The following is a 17,447-nucleotide window of genomic DNA, read 5'->3' on the forward strand; positions in this document are numbered from 1 at the left end:
CATGTGTTCAGCCATCCCTCCATTCCAGGAGAGGTTTTTTTTTTGGTGATGAGCAACCATATCTTAAAATGCAAACTTTGAAAATTCAGAGCACAGCTTGACTACTGGGGGGTAAATAAGGCCCAGAATACATAAATCTCTTTATTTTCTGCACCAGTGAGTTTGTATTGGCCTGTTAGTTGACGCTCCTGAAGGTATCCACTGGGATGTGACTATTATACATCCAAACTGTCACAAATGGAACTGTTGCTTTGAGAGACAAAGGGTAATTTATTGAGAAAAGGTGTCATTTAGGTGGAAGGATGGAAGGAAGAGAGACAGTTGCTGTGGACTTGCCAAAAGAGAATACCAGATCCACTGATAGCAGGGAACAGCTTTGAATTTCCAAGGCTGCCCTTGAGGGATAAGAAAATAAAAGCTAAGGACAAAAAAAGAAAAAGTCCTAAATACAGTGACAGCAGAAACCTGAAGGATCACAGTGAAAAATGGGACTTTCTCCCCTAACAATAACGGAGAAAAAGATAGGAATGTAATTTGTACAAGCTGTTAAATTGCCACCAAAATTGTAAGCTGTATGAAGAAATGACAAGAGAGGAAAAAAAAAAAAAGAAACAAATGTATACTCGTTGTTCCTGGAGTATTGCTTGAAAATGGGACTAGAGATGAACAGGGTGGAGGAGAAATGGAACTGAGGAAGGAAAGAGCTGCGAGATCCCACACGGCTCAGCTCTGTGAGCCTCCAAAGGATGTGGGAAGAAAAAAAGGGGGGGGGAGAGGTGTCTCCAAAAACATGAACCCATAGATCCATCTTTTTTGCTTGTTTCTGAATAATACCTCTTTCTCTGTCTTGGAGGGAGCTCGTTTCTGTGGACATGGCACTGAGGAGCCAGGCACAGGCAGCACAGTCCTCTCCAAGCTCGGCGCTCCAGAGGGAACTCCTTGCCAGGAAGGAGTTTGCAGGGTGGGCTCCCCAGGGACAAACTCTGGGGGAAACGAGATGCAAACAGCCTGGAGAGAGGTGTGATGGTCTGTGCAAAAGCCTTGCCCCAAGGCTTGCACGCTGCCCGTGGGGTGCAGGTGCCTCTGTGCTGGTGGGAGGGGAGACCAGGAGAGACAGGGAGCGTCCAGCCCCAGCAGGACATCACCCTGTGCACATCCTCTCTGTGCCATTCCCAGCACAGGGGCCCTGAGCACCCTGATGAAGCCAAATGGCCCTTTAGTTGTTTTAAAGCCATTAAAGAATGGATCTGCCAGGGAAGCAGAGTGTGCTTTGGGCACGGCTCCAAAGGGTGACAGCACTGATTGTCTGCAGGGTGGGGGTGTGGGATGGCTCTTGTGTGCCCACCCAGCTCCTCTGCAGCACCTGCAGCATCTGGATTGATTCCCAGGTCTAGAGGGTGATGTGTCTAAGCCAGGTCCCCTTGTTCCAGGAGTCCCAACCTGCTGCAGACAAAGATTGACTGAATCCCTGGAGCTGAAATGCCAGTGTCAGATGAGACATCGCCGTTTGTATTAGGGGAGTAATTGAAACTACTTCTTTCTCAAATACTTCAGTTGAAATCACTCTTGTACACCCAGGTCCAACAAAAGCAGGTGTTCAGGGGGTCATCATTACCAAATTGTGATATTTTTTGTGGCTGTCTCAAACGCTGAGTGTCGGAATATTTCTTTTCAGCTGGAAACATCTATGATTAAGCTGCATCCAATGAGAAAAGTAGCAGAAATTGAGTTTCCAGCTCCCCAATTTAGCAGATCAGTGGGTGAGCACCTCTGGCTCCAACCACTGTGTGTCTGGGAAGATTTTCCTGAAAAAAAAAAAAAAAAAAAAAAAGGCAAAGCAATGCACGAGGTTCTGGGGGGGAAATCAGCCCGTAGAAAATATGAAGCTGAGGAGGAAAATGAGGTGGGGGGAACCTGCCCAGCTGCAAACCCCCCCTGTGTCCTCCTGCAGCTTCAGGGCTCTGGAGCCCCCACAACCCCACTGTGTCTCCCCACTTCTGCCCTCTCCTGTCTCGTCACATCATTCTAAATCAAAAGTTACAAAAGCAAAGCAGTGTTGGACAGATTAAAATGCAGGGAAATGATATCAAGGGTGGTTTTTTCAGGGTTGAGAGGAAAGACAGCAAGGAGGGAGGGACGAGATGTTTCTAGATACCTTGTCCCTTTTAGAGAACTCACAGGATTCAGATGGTTGGAGTGATCTTGACAGGCTAAAAACCCAATCTGCTGGAAATCATATACCTCAAATAATGTGTTATTGCTGCTGATCGGCCCTGTATTTTAGGCCTGAATAGGTACAGTATTAAATTCATCTTAAGCTTTCATTTGCACCAGTTACAGCTTGTTTGACAAGGTTTGAATGAAGTTTGAAAGGCTTTTACTGAAAACGGTCGTGGGAGGAGTGAGGTTTGATGGGTTTTCTCAAGGGCTGAGCAGCATCTCAGCAGGCGCTGGGGGGGCCAGGGGTGATCTGCCAGCACCCCAAGCTGTCACATGGGAGAGGAGCCAAGGACTATATTTACTTAATTGAAATACTGAGGAATATCACCCTTACTGTTATAATGACATTCCGGTCTCCCCAGTGTTTTAACTACTGAGCCGTCCAACAGTGGTGCGATCACATTCTGTTTCTTTAAAGGCAAAACACCCTGTTTATGGCCGTGTCCCTTGGCTACAGCGCCGGTGTCCCTCAGCTTGGGGGGAACACCTCACCTTGCCCCTCACCTGAAAGAAAGGTGAAAAAAATCCATCTCCGGGGTCAACCTCCGTGCTCGGGGAAACCAGTTGGGACACTCTGCAGGGCCCCCCCTGCCCTCAGAGGCGGCCCCGGGCCCGAGGGAGGGACGTGAGGGAACCCGGCCCCCCCCTCAGCCTTGGCCTGAGGGCTGCGGGCTGGGGAGGCAGCGCTGCTGGCAGAAATAGCGAGAAATACGTCTTATTTGACATGAAACACCGTCAGAGGGAGATGCTCCGGCTGGTCCCCGGGAGGCTGGTAAGGTTTAAAAGTGTCTCGGCCCCTCAGGATTTGTTTCTGGGTTGTTGTTTGTTTGTTTTTTTTTTTTTGGAGCGGCTGCCCAGGGGAGTAAGAAGACCTCGTGTAGTGTTAATTAACTGCAGATCCTTCCGCTGGGCTGCCCTTTGGAAAATTAAAACCACTTGCTTCAGAGTTTGGGCAGCTGTGTGTGTGTTTTCATGGCTGGGAAGTAAGAGGTTTTAATAATTTAGGGAATTAAAAACACCAAGTTTCCTGTGCTGGAACAGTGCCAGTACCAGATGCGTTTAGAAAATGCAGACTCGAGGCACCTGTGGTAGGAAACTGGGAACAGCAAATCTGAGGCACCTGTGGTCCCAGAGCCACCTCAGAATAGCAGAATAAAGGTGCTGGCAGCCACTAAAATGCTGAATCCTTGAGGTTTTATGCACGCTTAGGCTTTGCCTGGCTCTGCTCAGGAGGAAGGAAAGGCCTTGGCTAGAAGCAGCGAGGGAACAAGTGTTCTGGGAAAACAACCGTAGCAGGAAAAATTATTCACTTTGGACACTTCACCCCCCTCAGGAAGCCTTATCAGGAGCTTGGAGAGATCCTTTACACAAATCAAACAAAACCTCACCTCTGCTCTCTAGGGCAGCTTGCACGGGTATGCCTGATATTGCTCGTTCAACTTTTCTTCTAAGGAAGTTGTAAAGCCTTGTTTCTAGGGAAAAAGAGTTATTAGCTCTGTTTAAGTACATGTTTGAAAAAAATCTTCCATGCCTTCCTGTGAATAATCACAGGAATCTGACACGACATTTGATGGTGGTACAGAATGTTTGTAAATAAAGGCGGACTGTTTTGATGTGTATGTTGTGACTTGGGAACCGGCTTTTGAAACTGATCTTTAAAGTTCTTAATGAGAGAAGTGAAAATGGAGACAGTAGCAGGCTCGTGAATGAAAAGGAAAAGATGAGATAAGGAGGATGTACTTTAAGGAGAATACCCAGGGATAGGTAACAAGTCTTGAAAATGGAAGGAGAGGAATCATAGTGAGGGCTTGGTGGTGAACGCTGGGTGAAAGGCAGGAATGATAAATGCTGGCAGTTGATAGGTGGGTAAAAAAATCAGAAGTTGAACATAAGAATGGTATGAAAAGTAAAGCTTTTGTGATACAACTTATATAAGTAGGGATGGCTTCGGAGGTAGTTGATCAATTATTTTATATTTTACTTTGTGTCTGTGTTTGGGTTTCAGGAAGTTACGTGTAAGGGGATTAGCCAGGAGTGTCTGTGGTAGTTTATTGTTTGTGTGGTTTTTATTCTGGTCTCCTCAGTCCTGCAACACCCACTAACTTTGTGGGGTTTGGACCGTCTCAAGTTGCTTGTGAGTCAAGCTGGAATCATAAACCACAGGGACAAGAACTGTGTTGCAGATGCTCGAGATGAGCTTGCAGTGTTCTGCCATTTGTTTGCTTTTCCTCAGTGCTGTTGGCTCACACAGGGAGATCTGAGGCTCTCTGAGGTTTCTGTGCTGTTCCATGTAGAGAGCAATTTTCCCAGTGGACGCAGAGTGTTACCTGCACCACCAGTCCCTGTGAGCCTGCACTTGCCATGTGCTTTCTCGTGGAGCTGCCCAAGGGATGGTTATTGTTCAGGACAGGCAGAAAAGAGTCTGTCCACCTGCTACTTAATTTTCTGCTCTGACTGTGTGTGTTGCATTCTGAGCTTAAAGTTTTGGATTGAGTGTTTTAAGCTCCAAACAGTGGGTGGCATTAACTTCATTTTTACACACTACCTAAAGCAGCATCTCGCTGGCTGTCTCCAGTCAGAGGCTTGTCTCTGTAAATTAGCCAACATCCAGCAAGTGTTGCCAGTGTTCTTGTTTAAACTTCAAAAACATATTTCCTTCAGAATACTAGAAGTTGCTTTAAAGAAATTTAACTGCAGATATACTGCTTTAAATTCTGATAATCCTGCAAATATTGGTTCATTTGTGGTAGTGGTTGTTGGTTTGGTATTGAAAAATGATGTCAGGATTTGAGCCTTAAGGATGCTCTGAAACCCAGTTGGAACTTGGCTCCTTGACCAAATTAAAAGTACACAATTGATACAGAAAATAAACCCTATGTAGATTATTAAATGTGTAGTTGAGGCTTATGCTGTAGATTCATGAAGCAATCAGAGGTGGGTAGTCTCACCTGCTGTTCCTTTTTGTGCACAGCATGGCTAAAAGCACTGCATAGCCTTGGAAATCTCAGACTGATAATTTTATTTCCTTTTTACTAAAAAGCAGTAGTTACTGGGTTGAAAAAAAAAAAAAAGGAATCTGATCTATCCTGTTTTCCTCCATCTGCACAACCTGGGGAAGGCCCAGGGATTTCACACTGCTCACACACCAGCTCTTACTGTTTAAGCTGCCAGTGTGCTCTGCAGAAATATTCCTTTTGTGTATTTTTTAGAAATTCTGGAACAGAAATGCATTTTTACAGCCTAATTCTAAAAATACTTTGCTTTACCTGTATTTTTGCTTTATATTAGTTATTCACTCCATTCCTACCCACACTGAGCAGTCCCCATAATATTTTGAATAACTGAGATTATAGGTACTGGGTATGTCTAATTATAGGTGTCTGAGAGCATAACATTCCTGGTAGAAAAATCATGATCTCTGATTAATGCATTTGCACTCATCTCTGCCTTCTGAGTTAGTGTTTTCTTCAGCCACAAGTACAGCTGATGATTTGCAGTGATGAATGACAGTAAAATTTGTAAACAACAAGAAGATAATAAAAGCCTTGTGAATTCAACAGGGCTTGAATATGCTAATATCTGCTGGTAATGCTGCTTTCTAAACCGATATTATTAAAAAATAGATTTTAAGAGCTAAAACCACTCGAGTGAATGTGGATGGTTTCACAAAATAACCTGGGCATATAGGGTATTAAATGTAATAATTGCATGTTTAGGATTTTTTTTATGTACTTAGTGGCAACAAATGTGTTTAAGCTGCATGTTCATGGATGCTTTTTGTTTCTTTATCAAATTTATTTGGTATCAGAAGACGTAGAGCTGATACTTGAACATTCTCACTGTCACGTTGGAAATTGTTGTTTTGTAGGCACACGGGGAATGTGGTGACTCTTACAGCAAAAACATTAAGGAAAGCTGGACCAGCACAGTGGAAGAATTGCATTCCACTGCAACCCACCAGAACAAAACAAACCCTGTCCAAACCACTGGCAATACCAGTGAGAGACATGGGAAGCTCAGGATGTGTAACACTTGTGTTTAAAAAACCAACCTAACAACAAAACCCTCCTCAAACCTCCTCCCTCCCCCACAAAAAAATTTCCCCAAACCCACAACAAGGAGGTTTCTTCTCCCCATCCTGTACAGCGTTATCCAAACATAATGGAGTGGGAAACTTTCACAACGATGTGGATTTTGTAGCCCTTATGGCTTTAGATTGCACATCGTCCCACCTCTCTCATCCCCAGCAGTGTCTTGGTGTTTTCAGAAGGGCTTTGTGTGCTCTGTGTGTGGTGGTTTTCTGCAGGTGTTGTCTGCTCCCTGCCACTGCCTTCTCTAGAAGAATCCTGGGAAGCTGAACAGACTGTGTATTTTAACCAGAACAGACACGCTGAGCATCCTCCCAGTGGATTTCAGGTTCTCGGCTTTTCAAACCTTACTGGGGGGGGTTGGTGAGGGAGGAGGCTCAGTGAGAGTCTGCCTAGTTGTGCACTGGGTTACTATCAGTCCATACCCACAGTGAGAGGCAGAGCCCTTCAACCCTCCGTTACAGATCATTGGAGGTTACTTTGTTCGGTCTGAGTTCCTTTCCCTCTCCCTCAAAGGTCGGGTGTTCATTGCAGACACCACTGATTCATTGAAAGTCACAGACTGTAACTATCCAGACAGTGTTTCTGATTTCCCGAGTGTTCAGAGCAATGGGTTAAAGGTCTCTTTCTTATTCCATAATGTAGCGGTGCATGGGGATGTTACTCACCTTTTACCATGTCTGTAAAGCTTCTTCCCCTTAATTGCCACGACAAATTCATTTGTAAAACCTCTGAGGTGGATTGTTGACTTTTTACGGGAAGGAAAGGTGGCCTTTCTGACCAAGCCCTAAAAACAATCTGAGTCCACAAAATCTTGAGTGTTATTAGTGTCAAAACCTTCTCTGTACTTGTCATAAAATTCTGTTCTGTAATTCTGTGCTTTGGGTAAATGGGTCACTGGATGAGATTGACAACAGCATCAGCAATGAAGGGTTTTAAGCTGGAAACTGGATAAGAAAGCAAAGCAATTTCTTTCAAGAGAAATTACACTGATGTTATTTGTTATTGCTGCAGTTAAAGATCTGTCAGGGTTTCCAATTTAAAACCTTGCTTCCTAGAACATTAAAACATGTGTTTCGAGTCAGAACTTTTTTTCTGTCAGCTCTCTGATGTGAAGGTTAGTCATAATTTCTTATCACTATGGGAAGAGCAGGAAAACATTGTGGTGAGATGTTCAGATTCAAGTATGTCTTGGGGTATTTTGGTAGCTTGTTGGGTGGTGGAATTGGACCCTTCCACATCTTTCCACTGCTTGCTAGATGTGGTCTCAAAGTCTTTGTTGGTGAACACTCGAGTATCTCTTTAACAATTAAAAAATTGCACATTGGCAGCATGAAAGTGAGAATTTTGAAACGTGCTTTGTTTACATAAAATAGTTTATATTTGATTAAAGGTTGTTGGGGCTTTTTTCCTGCTGTACTATTTTGTCGGGCTTATCATGTCATTACAACCTGTCAGCTCAGGAATTCCAGCGTTCATGAGGGCTGGTGTTTTGGACAGAATGAAGGGAACAAGAAAAACCAGGGAGGGAACAGAAGAGATTGTAGTAGTGGAAGTCATGCTTTCAGTTTTCCTAATGATCCAAGTTTGTCCTTGTGCATTTCTGATGGAAACATTGGGAATGAAGAGGAGAAACACAAGATTATGCCCAAGTCATATTTTTTCTCTTTGAAATTCCGACTGCAGTGTGTGCCCCCCGTGTGAATCGGTGTGACAGTTAAAAGCATCTGCAAACCAGGTTTGCTTTTACCCTTCCATTGCAATAGCTGTATAGATTGTGTCGTGGTTTGCATGATCTTGCAGATCATGAACAAAATAAATTTCCTGAGTGCAAGGAAGTCAGTGGTTGGAAAACGGCCCTTTGTCAATTGACTGCAGTTTATCTACCTTGCTAAGGCCAAAACATGTGAGTGCTGATAAGCAGGGAGTGTGTAAAACCAAAAAAGCAGGTGCAAGCCCAGTGGCACTGCGTGTGATTCCAAACTCGCGGTGTCACACTGTAGCACAGATTCCTGCTGCTTGGATGGCAATGAAAGGGTTTTGTGCCTCTGAGAGAGCTGGAATGTCAGAAATACTTTGTCATGGTGTGTGGTGCTTCCATCTGGAAGGCTGCCATGCAGTGGGTACCCAGGTATGCCTGACTTGGGTTTCCATGGAGATTCCTTGTACCTCATTACCATAGGTGCATTTTGCAGATAGTTTTTCTTTGCTTAACCTTTTCTAGTTTCCTTTTCTGGGTTGTTTTTATTTTTTTAATAGGTAGAAGGGTGTTGTAGGTTTTCTGTGGTTTGTTGTTGTTTGGGTTTTGTTTCTTTGTTGTTTTTTTTTTTCCCCAGTGGAACAAGTTAGGAGGTGTTTGGTTTTTTTTTCTTGTCTCTGGAGTGAAGGTGGAGAGCAGCAGCTGTTCTGTTCAGTGTGGGTGTGGGCAGAACGAGCTGTGGGTGCTACCCCAATGGCTTTTCCTCCGAGCTCCATAACCTCTCTGGATAACTCCAGTGTGCCAGCTGGTAACCATCAGGCAGGACAGATTACATGCACGATATGCATCTGAGGTGACATCTTTGCTTCACTTCTCTCAGACAAAACTGATGTACACTTCCAGCTCTCTGCAGGTCACTGCTTGCAACAAGCCAGTGAAACTCTGTTTGTACATGTTTGATGGGTAAATGTGATTTCCAGCAAACAGAATGAGTTACTCAAGTGTTATTTTTAACTGTCTCCTGTTGCCTTTAACTAACTTAGCAAGCGTAACACTACACTACTTTTCCTTTTTTAAAATAGTAACAGATGCATTTCTTGTTGTAGAAGATGAACTTTGAAGGGTTTTTTGGAAATAAACAGCCTAATAGCCTGGATCTCCCCCTCATGTATGATTTTCTTCTCCCCCATCCAAGGAGGCATCGACCCACCAGACATTTCCAATATAATGATAACGTGCCAGTACATTGCTGCTTCTTATGTACCTGTTGTTAAATGTTAGTAAGCCTGAGTGCATACGGTCTTAGGGCATATTAGAAAGTGGTGAATAAGCACATGTGGATAATTTGGTTGTGGAATAACAGAAAAGGGTATGGCTTTAGGTGGCTGGAGCAGTGTGGTCGTGTGAGAGGGGTAGTAAAAGGAGAGGAATGAAAGATGAGCAGGAGCTGTGAAGTGAGGTGATAGATAATGGTATTGTCATAGATGGAAGGGGAAGAGAGCAAATGATATAAGAAGGAAAGTTCAGTTTTAGTTATAGTTTATCAAATTTGAATGGCAGGTCGCTTTCTCTTCTGGAGCAAATGTTACATCATATTAGGCTGTCAGGCTGTACAATGGCTAATGTTGGTTTTATTGATTAAGCTCATTCTCCTTTGTTAGCCTGAACCGTAAACGTATTTCTTTAACTTGGCTTTCATTTTCACAAACTCTTAATAAAAAATTGAAAAATGTCAGTCACGCCACTTCCGAGGAACTCAAATTCTTATTTGCAGATGTGCATGGGCAAAATGAGGAAATATTGCATCATACTGCAGTAACTCTAATGAGAGGATAACAGCACTGACAGCCAAGGGTCTGAGGCCATTTAGCAGGCACAGCGAAGCTGCTGCTGATGCAGAATTTCTGGATTTAATTTTTTATTCTTACGTGTGACCCATTCTGCCACTGCAGTCACACGTCTGTTAGAAGTTCTGGACTGTTCTAGAAGAGCAGCAGTCCTTCAGTGCTGAATTAGTTGGTTCTGTCACTGTTAACCTTAAATTTAAACACTCATGTACTGAGAGTCTTGTCGAGCCGTTTTCCTTCACGGCTTTGTGAGAGTGGCAGTCATTGCCTTTCTTGTACTTATGCAGAAAGTGACTTAGAGAAGTGAATTATCTTACCTAACTGCATATGGAAAGTGTAAACCTGGTATTACACTGAAGTGCTTTCTGAGCCTGAGCTCTTGTTTTTTCCTCAAGGTGCTTTGCTTTGTCTTTTAGAGCGTGAAACAGAAACGGTGAGAAAAACAAGACCCAAAATAGGGCATATGCTTGTAGAACTATGGTTTTAAGAACAGGCTTTATTTATTTGCTTTAGGGTGTTAGTTTTACTGCCTAACATGAATATTAAATGCTAGGTGTGGTACTCCTGACCTGAGCTTAACTAGGTGAAAATGTCATGCTCTATAAAAATAAAGGGTTTGTGATTGCTGGATTAGTTTGACACATCTGTGGAACAGCAGCTAATGGGTGAGGTCCACACAATCTCCCTGCTGTGGAGTTCATAACAGTCTAATCAATTCCAAAAGTTCAGTTTCTGTTCCTGAAGGCTGCTTCCATAATGAATTAAGGGAAGCATATCCAATGTAATAATGCATTGTTATGAAGGGTTTAGTAAACTTGCCAAATGTCAGGCTGCTGGTACAGTCATGGTGCATTTCACTGCTGTGATTACAGGGAGCTGTGGTTGTGCTGCTCACCTGGCTGTGGGAATTGAGCTGCAATATCATGCCTGGGGCAGGAGAGAAGTGCAGCACAAAGGTTACACTTTGCAGCGAATATTCAAAACATTCGATTTTTTTTTTTTTTTTTAAGCAGGTTTAATGCCTGCTTCTCTTAAATGGAGCATAGAAATGCTCTGGAGCTTATATAATGAAAGAAATAGGGCTATTCCTTGTGTTTGAAGAACCCGGTGTTCTCCCAGATGCAATGTGGCAGCTGAAAATTACTTTTGATAACTGTAAACACCATGTCAAATAGTTACTTTTGGGTGAGAATTGGAAAAAACATTGATATTTGGCTAGAAGTGCTATGTAAGAAATAAATTGTTGCTCCTGTTTATGGGTATGGTCGGTTTAGAACTTGTAGTGGACAATGAGGTTAACACCTTATAATTTATGGATGAGTTTCTGGATCCTTTGTGTCACTCAGCACGAAGGAATGTTAATGCTGATCTTACCAGACACTGGTGGATTTCTCTAATGTCATGTTCAGTGGAATCATGTCAGGAATGAATAGTGTGCATAGCAGAAATGTAAGAAGATGTTTGGGGAGGGAAAGCTGAGCTCTTTTGCATCCACAGAAGTTAGAAACCTCTCTGTGCACGTGATCACTGCCAGAAAGTGGTATTTAATTAAGTGTAGTGGAATGTGATCAGCGTGGTTTTTATACTCCAAGAAAAATAATCAGAACTGATAGGGAGATTCAGGACTAGATTTACAGATAGGCTGGGCTGGGCTTGTTTCTAGGAAGGATAATGTATTCACAGATCAGTTTTGCCCCAAATGATGCCAAAAGCACTTAACAAGTGAATGTACAGGTCATATCAGCCATCCCTGGTTAACCGTGGTCAACAGAGCAGAGCGACGCTACCTGAGAGAGCAGGCTGGAAAATGATGAAGAATGATGTCAACAGCTGAGAGAGGAGAGGGGAACTTCAGTGAGAAGACAGCACTTTAAACAAGTTGAGGTTCAGCCAGGACACCTTGCTAATTCCCCCCAAACACTGCATGGCAGAGGAGGAATCACCCTTCTCATAAAGAAAATAAGTTTCAGGGTAACTTGATCTTTGAAAGCTGTTCTTAAACTGAAATTTGTGCAGGCAAAGTGAATAAGGAATTTAACCGGGGGGGAGGGGAAGGGGGAAGTGTAATAATTAAATCTTGAGTTTGGTCTGCAAAAAACCATTTGTGTAAAATCAAGTTGGTGGTGTTTTGCTTCCCTTGAGACTGTGGAATGATGTGGCTTAAACAGCAAGTGGTGGCAGGCGGCACTCTCCCTGGATAGATAGTTCCTCATTATTCATGAAACGTCCATGGCAAATGCCTTGCATACACAACAGCAGTGGGGGGAGGACTGTAAGCAGGGAGAGAAGGACATAATGGAATGTCACTGCGTTCCTTGTAGTATAATGTGACCTTTCCATTAAATTAACATTATGCTGTCTGAACAGAAGGAGAGCTGAGATAGAGAGTATTTTTAGGGGACGATAGTCAAGTTAATTAGGCAGCTATAGCTGTCATTCTGTACATTAAGAGCTCAAAAGCAGGGTATGGGGAATGGAAGTATAATGTTGGTTTGCATTCCATTCATTTGGAAGGAAGAGTTACTTTGTGTTGATTGTGAAAACCAGGCTCTGATGTTGTTTGGAGTGCTGTAGCCTGGATCCTGTTTTTCTCTGGTGTATTAGAGGGAGGTTTTAACTTAATTCCTCAATGATTTGCTGCTAAAAGGTTTATGCATCCTCTCTGCTAATCTAACGGGTATAAAAGGCAGATTCCACAATCCTTATTGGCGTGGAGGACCCAGTTATTTCATATGCCTGTCTATCAACCTCAGTGCAGTAATCACAGAGTAAGGCACCACTTTTCAAATGAAACAGGGCTGGATTTTGGCCTGTGGGCATTGAAATTCATTCACATCTCTTCAGTTTCATTTAAGGGTCAAAAGATGCTTCATAAAGCCGATATGATGTATTTAAATTCATAATGGCTCATTCATACACTGCATCCCTTACAAATCTTCCCTTTTTAAGAATGACTCTTGACTTTCTCATAAGTTTCCTCACTCATAAAAGGCACATTCTAGCTGCATTACATCAGGCTCCAGATAACAATCCACGTGTTTGAAATAAAGGGATTGCAAAGCTGTTAAGGTTATTTGTAATATTTCCTCTGCTGCAGTTCAGGTCAGGTTGCAGCAAGTTACAGAACCCACTGAAGCCTCTGGCCAGGGCTAGTTGCTGTGTGTGCTGTGTCTTTGGCCTTGAGCTAAGGCCTGTGGCACTGCTGGGAGGGTGAAATCATGTCATTCCTCATCTGTTAGAGCAGCCCTTGGACTGCAGTCTTGCAGTCTGAAATGTATTTACTTCCATGGTTTTGGCCTCAGTGCTTCATTTCCCTCCTGCAGGTACAACCAGTGATCCAACAGCCTCATTTGTCTGCCATTCTGAGGATCCTCCTCTGTCCAAGTGGTATTATTTGGTCCCAGTGTCTGTCTACATTTCCTTCCCAGTGCTTTGGGAACCCTGTGATTTTGATCTTTGCTCTGTCTCACTTGATTCCTCCCTCTCACCTCATTCTTTAATGCTCATACCCCTTGAATCTGCCAGCTCCTACTTCAGATAGAGGAAGACTTACAGCTTTATTAGATAAATGATCCTCAGAGCTCCTTCTTTGCCCTGCTGTTTGGGGAGCTATTTGTTTTAAGAATAAATGAAGTTATCTCATAACCACAGCCTAAAAATAGAGAACAAACTTTATCTTTTTGATGGGCAGAAAGTCAAACCTGCCATGTCTGACAGTGTTAGGAAAAGACCCACATGATGGAATTCTTCCACGACTCAACTGACACCTTGCGTGTTTGTGGGCCAAGCAGCAACGTTTCCCTCCTGTCACACAACTTGCTGCCAGGCTCGTGCCTGAATACAGGGCAAGAGGAAACAGGAAAGGGCTGGAAGGCTGAGAACTCTTACAACTTGTACTTTCTTGCAAGTGTCTGGTGAGGAATGCTGTGGCTGCTCTGCGTTCGCCATGGTTGAGCAGGACAACCTTAAGCCACAACACAGTATCAGCTGGCTAATGATGAAGATATTGCCCAAAACATGCTGAAATAGGTGGATTGTGGTCCATCTGCAGCATAATAACAGCACAAGAGTAGGATGAAATCACTTGCTGGATTTAAGGAGGGTTTATATTCCCCTCCTAAGTGTTTTGTAAAGCTGGTATTTACTGCTCTATTTGCTGTTGATCAGTTATGCCAGAGCTAAAAATATTTATGGCTTTTGTGCAGTGCATTTATCACCTTGAGAATATAATTAAAAATCTATAACAATCGTCCTGTAATTAAACCTCAAACGTCTTCTAATACATCACAGTGGAATTGGAACTGATCTCCCTCTAGTTCTGAACTTGTTTTCCAACAGGCAGATGGTTCAAATAAAGGATCTGTTCAGTTGTACAAAGGAAGCCTTTCACATGCATAGGACCAGCACAGCATTGGCTTAGAGCATAGGGTTAAAATATTTTCTTTTATGCTGCTTTATCTTGTTGGTACTTTGTCTTAGGCAAGGTTATGTATTTTTGAGCTCAAGAAACTGAGAGGTTTTGTACTATAAGAGAAGAACATTTAAGTTTTCTGTCAATACCTGCAGCAGGTAACAGGTTATCTACAGATATCTACCAAACGCTGCTTCCACTTTTTTATTAGGTTACCCTGAAATGTGGGAAATTAATTTCTGGAGTCAGTGCCAACTAAACTGACAGTGGATCAAAGCTGTGAGACAAATTGCTCATTACAGTTCAGGGAGCTGAATCCTCTGTGCAGACTGTTGTACCCTCACTGGAGGCTTCTCGGGCACTTCCCCCACCAGCTCTGCCTCCCCAGCTGCTGCCGTTGTTGGGGAAGTTCATCGGTGGATTTCTGTAAAATAAGCTCATCCTGAACCCCCCTCAGAGGCATTGCTGCATCTTGGAATTGTTATTTGTTTGGTTGGGTTTGTTTCTTGTCACCCTGTTTAGAGCTGGTGTCACTATGCAACAGCCTGAACTATAAACAATGATGTTAATCCATGAAAAATGAGAAATTAAACCTTGGCAGGATCCTAGTGATCCTTGTCCAGGTTCATCAGATGAAAGCTCTGGTTTTATTATTTTTTTTTCTTTTTCTGAAAGCTTGGCAGCACAGAATTCGTTCAGCTCTGCTGTCTGACAGAAGTCACTCTTGCTGATTGTGAGCTTGTTTCATCTCTTCGTGAAAGCAGATAAAAACACTTTTAAAAACCCAAACAAACAAAAAGGAAAAAAAAACACCCACAAGAAAAAAACATTTTCCAAAGAGTCACTTTGCTGTTTCCACCAGCTCATCAGAAACGTTTGAATCCTTCCCTTTAAGAAAGCTGCTTTCAGGGAAACACTGTGCATGTGATTTTTTTTTTTTTTTCCCCTTCAGGTATTTCAGCTGTTCCCGTAAATTAATGTTAGCTCTGATTATCTGTGTGAGATCTGAGTTGGTGTGTGGTGAGTCAGAGCGAGTTGTCTGTGTAAGCTGGAGGCTCTGGAGCAAAGCTTTCAGCACCCCTGGCTTGTCACAGAAAGTGGGATGAATGCGAGTCTTTGTGCCTTTGCTCTGAGGTCAGCTGGAAGACACGAGCGCTGCAAACAGCGATTTAGTGGCAGAGTGACACGCAGCCTTCGAACTAACGGGACACAAACCAGGAAATCAAAACAGAGGCAACGCTGGAGGAGAATGGGCCACAGATGTAACACAGTCTGGGTGTGCAGCTGGCAGGGCCACCACAAACTGCTGCTCAAAATAGCTGTCCTTCAGAAAGGCAAGGTTTGGGGGTGTAGCTGCAGCTTGTTCCCTTATTAACGTGTCAGGTATTAGCAGTTTGGACTGACTATCATTTACAAGTAGTGTAGAGCCACTCCTAAATATGAAGATATGAGTACCAAGTCACAGATAGGGATTTATTTGTAGATAACCCAGACAAATCTATGCCAGAATGGTGACAAACGTAGCTGATGTCCAGCCTACCCTCAGTACAAAGGAGGGAGATGTGTGTGCCTACATGTTTAAGTTTCAGTTTAAATAAGAAATAGATAATAAAGAGAGGCCGTTATACTACAGTTAAAACCTGGGAGAGCAACTTGCTATGACTGTGGTAGAGCTACAAGAGGGTGTTTTGGATTTTATATCAGCAATACTCTGCAATCTTACATAAAACACAGACACTTAGGCCTTTTTCTTGACACGTTCATCTGTCTCATGTTTATCATGGGTGAAGTTGGTGCCAGCCAGTCTTTGGATAGACATTCATTCTGCTGTTGCAACGTGGACCATATTCATCCCTGTCAAAACAGAGATTCAGTTTGCATTTTTATTCCAGCAGAGCATTTGACCCTTTGACAAAAATATGCTTGAGTGAAATTAAACAGTGGTTCAGAATTTGGTTATATTTTGTTTGTAAACTCTGTGTTTTCAATTTACATGGGCAGAATACACATTTATATAGCAGCCAATATGTACTCTGTTTATTCTCTACAGAGTGCTATTGGAGAAATATTGTAAGAAATATTTAAGCATTTTAAAAATCTTAGTCTTTAACTTGCACCCAAAAATGCAGGTTTGTTTTAGGGAAGCAACAGGAGCATCTGCCTGGAAAAACAACAGTGGAACTCTCAGTCCCACATTGTGATGTGCATGTGGTGAAAAGATTACTTTTTTAGGGCTGGCAGATGCACTCGCTTTACAGGTCATTAAATTTCTCATTATACAAACTCAATCGTCTGAGTTTTTAAAATATGATTTGGAATATCCAAAAGATTAGCCAGTGTGCAAGATAAATGTAAAAGCTTAAGATTTGATAGGCAAAGCATAATGTGACAAAATGATGGGTAAATTCCATAATGATCCTACTATATTTATATTATTCTCGTTGTCTCACTACTCCATATGGAAGGTTCCATCCTGACCTTAGGTATATCCCTGCATGTAGAGTCACACCAAACAAATCTGGGTTTTGCCAGTGTGCTGAGGGATTCTGATTCATCTTCCTGTGTTCTCTGAGGAGAGAATCCGTAGCAGTAATTTGTGCATTAGGATTTTATCCATCCTGAGGAGCGGAGAAAACTGCAGCCTTTTAAAAATGCTTTGAAGTGCTGTGATGATGGAAGAGATTGCTGTTACTGAACTTCTCTAACGTTTCTTTGCTTGTATTTGTTTTTCCTAATCATGGGGTCTTAACTGTCATAGGGAAAAAAAGTGCCCTCCCCTCCTTCCCCCTCCCTGAAGTGGTTGTAGTGTTTGGCTGCCAAAAGCTCAGGATCTACAGATAATGGCTTTGGTGCGGTGAGGGGAATGTGGTAAGTTCTGATAATTATTTAGCCGGAGTAATAATTCGCTTGGATTTCTTACTTGGAAAGCAATCTGTTAGCACAGCTCTCCACCACACAAGTTTTCTTAGGAAGGCCATAGATGGGAAGAAGTGATGTTTAATCAGCTGAGCTTTCTGTTGATGTTGGTTTTCCATTATTTTCTTTCACAGAAACGTGAGTCACTGTGATCCCAGGATATCAACGTGTGAAATGCCACTAGTGAGCTGGCAGGGCACAAGTGAAACAATTGCTTTAACAATTGCTCAGGCTTAATCTTTTCCTATATATTCAACATTTTCTTC

General features: G+C 42.8%; 1 protein-coding gene across 1 annotated transcript in view; it reads left to right on the plus strand.

Moving 5' to 3' along the window:
* The first annotated feature begins 2,921 nt into the window (after positions 1 to 2,921).
* The window catches only part of CCDC60 (coiled-coil domain containing 60), a 52,478-nt gene continuing 37,952 nt past the window's right edge, over positions 2,922 to 17,447 (plus strand). The window contains 2 exon segments of the mRNA XM_027882033.1: positions 2,922 to 2,988; positions 3,554 to 3,635. Coding sequence (XP_027737834.1) covers positions 2,945 to 2,988; positions 3,554 to 3,635 — 126 coding nt within the window. The 5' untranslated portion in view covers positions 2,922 to 2,944.

The sequence above is a fragment of the Empidonax traillii genome, unplaced genomic scaffold (genome assembly GCF_003031625.1).
Source record: "Empidonax traillii isolate 1590-97213 ecotype Southwest subspecies unplaced genomic scaffold, ASM303162v1 scaffold99:size1466351, whole genome shotgun sequence".
Lineage (NCBI taxonomy): Eukaryota > Metazoa > Chordata > Aves > Passeriformes > Tyrannidae > Empidonax > Empidonax traillii.